We start from the raw sequence: 6,000 nt of genomic DNA, 5'->3' as shown, positions 1-6,000 counted from the left end.
CCACCCTTCTCTGCGCACCTCCGGGTACCGCAGTACCTAGGGCTCCTGCGAGGCTTGCGAGGGTCGCCGGGCCAAGGTAGAGAGGGAGGCGCCGGACAGCTTCCAGCCTCCTGGGGCCACAAGCGTTGAAGACCACCCCTCCTTCCCGCCCCGTCCACAGAGCGCCCTCCTCCCGCAGTTTCTCTCCGGCCGCCAAAGTAACTTGGAGCAAAGCGGGGCGCATAGCCAGGGCCCAAGCGCAGCGAAGGAACCCTGTGCAGACCGCGGCACCGACGCTGAGCCGGGCCCAGCGGGCCGGTGTATGTCTCCCCGCGGCCGCGGCGCTCAACTCCCGGTGACTGTGCAGCGTGCGCCGCCGCCTGCCCCGACCCGCGCTGCCGCCGCCCGGCCCCGCACGCACCTCCCTCTCCCGGGGTGACCGGCCTGCAGCCTCCGCCCGAGACACAGCTCTGCACCCCTTCCCCCGCCCTCGCCGCCGCCACCACCACACACACACGCACGCGTCTCTCTGTCTTGTGATTCTTCTCCCCTCCCGAGCCCTTCAGTGGGGGTGCGAGTTTGTCCCCCCCCTCCTCAACCCACTGCCTTCTTTTCTTTCTCTCTCCTCCTCCCGCGCTCGCCGCTCTCCTCTCGTTCCTTCATTTTATTTATTCATATTTATTTGGCGTCCGGTCTCTTTCTGCCCCTCTCCCTCCCTCCCTCTGGATCCCCGCTCTCTCCCCGGAGTGGCGCGTCGGGGGCTCCGCCGCTGGCCAGGCGTGATGTTGCACGTGGAGATGTTGACGCTGCTGTTTCTGGTGCTCTGGATGTGTGTCTTCAGCCAGGACCCGGGCTCCAAAGTCGTCGCCGACCGCTACGCCGTCTACTGGAACAGCAGCAACCCCAGGTAAGGTGGCCAGGGTGGGGGCGCCGAGAGCTCGGGCTCCGCGGGCCTGGGCCGGGAGCAGGGAGCAGCGGCGGCCGGGAGCGGCGCGCACCAGCCGCAGGCAGCGCGCGCCCTGGGTGCCTGCGTCGCCAGACGCTGCTGGCTGCCGGGCGCCGGCGGGAAGCAGCCGCTCGCTCCGCTCCGCTCTTTGTTAAGCTACGGCGGCAGGGCCGGCTGCAGCTCGGAATCCCCAGGGCTACGTGGAGCCGCTGCCTCCGAGGGGCTGCGGGGAAGCCACGGAAAAGGGCGGGAGCCAGGGACTGGGGACTTCGCTTCCCAGCCGGGGAGATTGGCCCGCGCCTCCCAATCCCGGCTCAGGGCTTGGGTGCTGGTAGCCCCGGGTGCGTATCGCCGAAAGGTCCTTCCTGGAGCCTGGGGGCGGAAGGCTAGGGCCAGGAACCTGCTAAACAGCATCGAAATTGTTTATTTTTATTTTTTAATTTAAACATAATTCCTTCCTTTCCCCCTGTGCGCGCAGAGAGCGCACGGGTTAGGGGAAGCGAAGGGGGGTGGATGGGAAGCGGAAGCTTTACGTTTTAGTGTTCTTTTTAACTACGAGAAAACTGTCCGGTGACCCCCCCTCCGACCCCCACCCTCCACGTCGGTCTAGGCCCAGCGCGCTTGGCCATGGAAAGGATTCTCCCAGCTCGGGCACCCTCCTTTTTCCCAGTGAGCTTAAGGTGCCAGAAAGTTTGATCGAATGCCGGGTTACGTCACGAGAGCAGAGCGAGCTGCTGGAGTTGGCGAGCCGGAAGGTGGGAGCCTTGGCCCCGGGGCCTGGCCTTGGCAGCTGGAGGGAAGCGCGCGGTTACCTGGAACTGTGTGCGGGAGACCCGGGGGCCCGTGGGCTCCGCAGGAGGCTGGAGGCGGGCACCGGGGGACTGCCTTAGCGCACGTGCTGGGCCCCAGCCAGCCTCTGCCATCCTGCGTTCCTAGACCTTGGAGAGGGGAGGAGGGTCGTTCCCAGCGCCAAGCAGACCCTTCCTGGTCCGGAGCATTCCCAACCCTTACTTTCTCCCTGATTTGGACCCAGCAGTTGGGCCCGCTGGGCTCACATCACTCTGCATCCAGCTGTGGGCTGCTACTGGTGTGTTGTTATGGGAGGGAAGCAGTGTCGCTTGTACCTAGGGTCGCAAGCTTTTCTCTGGGCTGAAGTGGAAGTTGTGAGGAAAGAGGCGGGAGGCCGAGAACTGAGCCTGTGGTTGTGGCGCATCTAATGTTCTGGGCGAGGGGGCCTCCAATCCAGTTTACCACCAGCCCTTTCTGAGCGACTCCAGCTTTTTCTCCGTCTGGATTCGGAGCTTTCCCGGCTTGACTACGGTCGGCTGGGATGAAGAGCAAATTTCTCCAGCGCTCAGGGCTGCCCATCCTAGGGAGAATTCGCCCCGCCCTGTTACTCCGGCCCAGTCACACCCAGGTAGCCTAAAGTTCTAACTAACTGCCTGCCTAGCGTAAGTGTAGACAGACATCCCTGGAAGTTTGCGTTTTTAATAAAAAGGGTACCATGGGAGTGTGAATTACAATGGGAAACTATTTCCTCTTTGACATGCCACTAACCACTATTAGGAAAAGAGAAAGCGACGACACTCTGCCAGAGAATATGCCTTTTATTAAAGCTGACAAGACAAATAGAGCAAGCTTTCCAGTTGCAGTGGTATTAAAAGCAAGTCTAATTATGTTGCTTGGCATAGTCACCTTTGGACTTTATTGGGCAGCATGTATGAAACACGAGTTGATATTTTTAAACTTAAGTGATTTATCCAATAAAGTAGAGTCGGTTATTTGAATTTGGGACAGTTTACTCTTATTTGACGTTCAAAAAAATTCAGTGGGTTTTTTTTTTTTTTTTTTTTTTTTTTTTTTTTTTTTTTGGTCCCAGTGTTCATTCACTGGAAAGGTGAGTGTCGCAGCTTGCCCTGGGTTATAGCAGAGGGAACATCAGCTAGCCTTCTTCACCTGTCACGCTAGGCTCAGTAAGTTGTCCGGCATTTTACCTCAGTTCTATGTTTTTGATACCATTGTTTGGTTTGAGATTAGCGCATTGATTTTTTTTTTTGTCATAGGTCATGTTTTTTAATAGATCTGCCCTTCCTAACGAAAACTCTTTCTCTCAGGATGCCAAGGTAGCTTTGAGCCTACTCAAAGTTAGAATCTATAGACTTTTAAAATACCAAGAATATTAAACCAGTATGCTAACTTGAAGGCTGGGGAAATAAATATCTCCCTTACTGTTTGATCATTAGCAGTTTGATGATGTCCCAAAGAAAGAACCAGGGACCCTTTTCAGATCCACCATTTAATATTCTTAGGGACTTATGGAGGCGTTTATCATGGTATGTTGTTACATTAAAACTTATTTTAAAAAGTAGGCAGTGGTAGGCAGTTTTATTTCAGATTTATTGATTGAAACATATTTTTTATGCATCAGAAAAAGACAGTTTGTAACCCAAAGGAGTAAATGCAAAATAAGTAATTTCAAAGTAAAACCCAACACTTTGTTACAGAGATAGAAAACATTTCATAGAATTGCAGGGGTTTATTCGGTATTACAAATTAAATGTACATTTCCTTTTAATATACATTATGGTTTTGTAAAGTAAGTTAGCCCTGATTTTTGGTCTTCTGTAGATGCGTCAAGATTAATTGATTAATAAAGTCAAGATTAATAAAGGAATAAACAGACTTCAGCCTTTGGAAAAATAAATAGACAATATTACTTGTAACTTATTTTTTTTAACTTAGAAGTTTAGTGAACATATTAAACTGATAAGAATGGATAATTTCTGTACACAAAGTACAGAGTAAATTATGCTTCAAACGGTGTTTATTTAGGATGAAATAAAATCAAATATGTCTTGGTCATCAGCATTAGGTAGCTCACTGTAACATGTACTTGAAGTAACTTCTGTGGCAGATAGCATTTTTGGCTACTATATGAACTATCTTTAAAGCCTTTGTGTTGATGCCCTAAGTATTTGTAAGTTTATTATTTCAGGAAAATATAAACTCTATCCTGTCAGAATAGGTTTACAGCTAGAGCTTGTCTCTTTGCTGGCTACTTCTGGGAAATGGACATTTAGCTTTTAAATGTTGGTAACTTTTTAGTTGCCTGTATTTATTAGACATAGTTTTTATGTATCAAATTGTCACAAGTCTGTGAAAGAGTAACTGAGGAGTACCAGCCTGAATAGATACACAGCATCACATTTGCCCAGAGCCCTCTTTCACATCTCTCAGGTTTGGAGGCTTGCTGGAGTTTCCTCTGAAAATGTGGACAAATCTCTTAACTGTTAGGCCGAATTCTGAGCTAGACTGTAAGGGAGTTATTTTTACAATGACGGTCTAACTCAGAGAGTTTAACTATTTTCCTTTACTTAAAACCATAGAAAGCTTTTAAAGAAACTTTTAAAGGTAACCTACAATAATAGAACTTTATTTGCATTCCCCCTTGGTAGCTGTGCCTACACAAACAGACATGACTTAATATAAAGAGCACATCCATTAACCTGAAGATTGCTGTAAATAGTCCGATGCTTCCAACAAATATTCCCTTAAACACTGTGTGTATACTGAAAAGTTGCTCTTCAGTTTCCCTATTTGCCAAAATGACTCCTGAGTCATCGTATATATCCTTTGGTTTGTATTGTAGATAAAGGAGAGAGAGAGAGAGAAAAAAGATGATGGTTGCAAATATAACTAATACTAGCTCTCCTCAACCTGTGTTTTGTTTCTGCTAAAGGTTTGAAGATGATCAGTTTAAGAGTTTATTTATTTTCTTAATATGAGTAATAGCATGAAGATTGCACTGAGCACAGTCAAGTTGTTTTTTGTTGTTGCTTTCTTTCTTTTTTGAGGACCTATGGGAAGCATCTCACATAAAAGCAGTAGCTCACTTAGTTGTGTTCACATGGAGAGTTCTAAAGTCATTAGAATTGTGGGTTGGCAGTCCTGAGTGTTTCTGAATGTGAGGGACTTGTGTACATGGCTAAGTGGAGAGAAGAGCTAATATTTATCTGAGAATATTCCCTTGGTTTTTTTCCAAAATTCAGTGGTTCATTTTAAGGACATCTGAACCATCGTCAGTTTGATTGTGTGTGCCGGGACACGGGCTCTGCACCTTTCTCATCGACAAATAAATGACACTACCAAGGCTTAAATCTAGGAGATAGTTGTGGGGTGGGAAGAGCACAGGTGTTTTTTTTGTTTTTTTTTTTTTTTATTTCCTGCGGGTTCTATGACTGAATTTGTAGAGAATTCCATGACTTTTGAAGTTTAAAAAAATTTTTAAAGTAATGTCTTTGTATGTTTAAAAATAAATCTTTCTTCTTCTTCTTTTTTTTTTTAAGCAGCTTCATGTGAAATCTAACTCTGAGTTTCAGTGCCATGTAATGTACTATTTTATTAGCTGCATTGGGAGAATTTTATCATCTTGATATTTATATATGTAAGCACATATTTATATATGTAAGCACTCTCCGTTAAACTGATACCCTACAGTCCACCCTCCCCCTTTCCCTTCCTCTCTCCTTTACATATAGACAGTTGTAGAAGAAGTCTGAGTCTTAGTTTTTTGCCCTGTCTAATGAGTTTATTACTTCCCAGTCATTATGTGTGTTCTATTACATAGCTATACCAAACTATCAGAAAGCACATACTGTCCGCTGTTAAGGTTACTGGCTCATCAGTGCTGTGTGAGGCCACGCCACAGACTCACTCAGCATTTCCAATATGAAACTAATATCAATAAGCTGTGAGTGAGCAAAGGTATCAGAGACAGTATTTAGTAATTTACTCCTTCGGCTGTGTGACTTGAGTGGTATTAACCAGGTATTTTTGTGGCTGAAAGCGTGAGAGCTTTCTGTGGAAAGGGTTTAGATGGGCCCCTTAGTTATTTGGGGGCAAATTAACCTTCCTGAATTTTCTGCTGTTTAGTCTTGCAAAATACCTTCTGAAAAGGCATTTCGCTGCAGTCTCCCCACTGGCCTGGTTTCCTGTTGGACAGGGACAGATAAAGATGGCACCTCCCTTCTCTCCTGTTGCTATGAACTGGAGCAAGCTACCAGCTTCATGCTGGG

The 6,000-nt window shown here is 47.4% G+C and overlaps 1 protein-coding gene across 2 annotated transcripts in view; it reads left to right on the top strand.

Annotated features, from left to right (window-relative positions):
- Positions 1-368: 368 nt before the first annotated feature.
- Positions 369-6,000, top strand: part of EFNA5 (ephrin A5) — a 276,214-nt gene continuing 270,582 nt past the window's right edge. The window contains exon 1 of one of the 2 annotated variants that reach the window (XM_084780964.1): positions 369-886. In XM_084780964.1, coding sequence (XP_084637090.1) covers positions 762-886 — 125 coding nt within the window. In that variant the 5' untranslated portion in view covers positions 369-761. The remainder of the gene's footprint in view (positions 887-6,000) is intronic. The other variant, XM_084780963.1, reaches the window with a different exon arrangement.

The sequence above is a fragment of the Acomys minous genome (genome assembly GCF_964271855.1).
Source record: "Acomys minous genome assembly, chromosome: 4".
NCBI lineage: Eukaryota > Metazoa > Chordata > Mammalia > Rodentia > Muridae > Acomys > Acomys minous.
The sequence above is the reverse complement of the archived record's forward strand: the minus strand, read 5'-3'. Positions and strand labels throughout refer to the sequence as shown.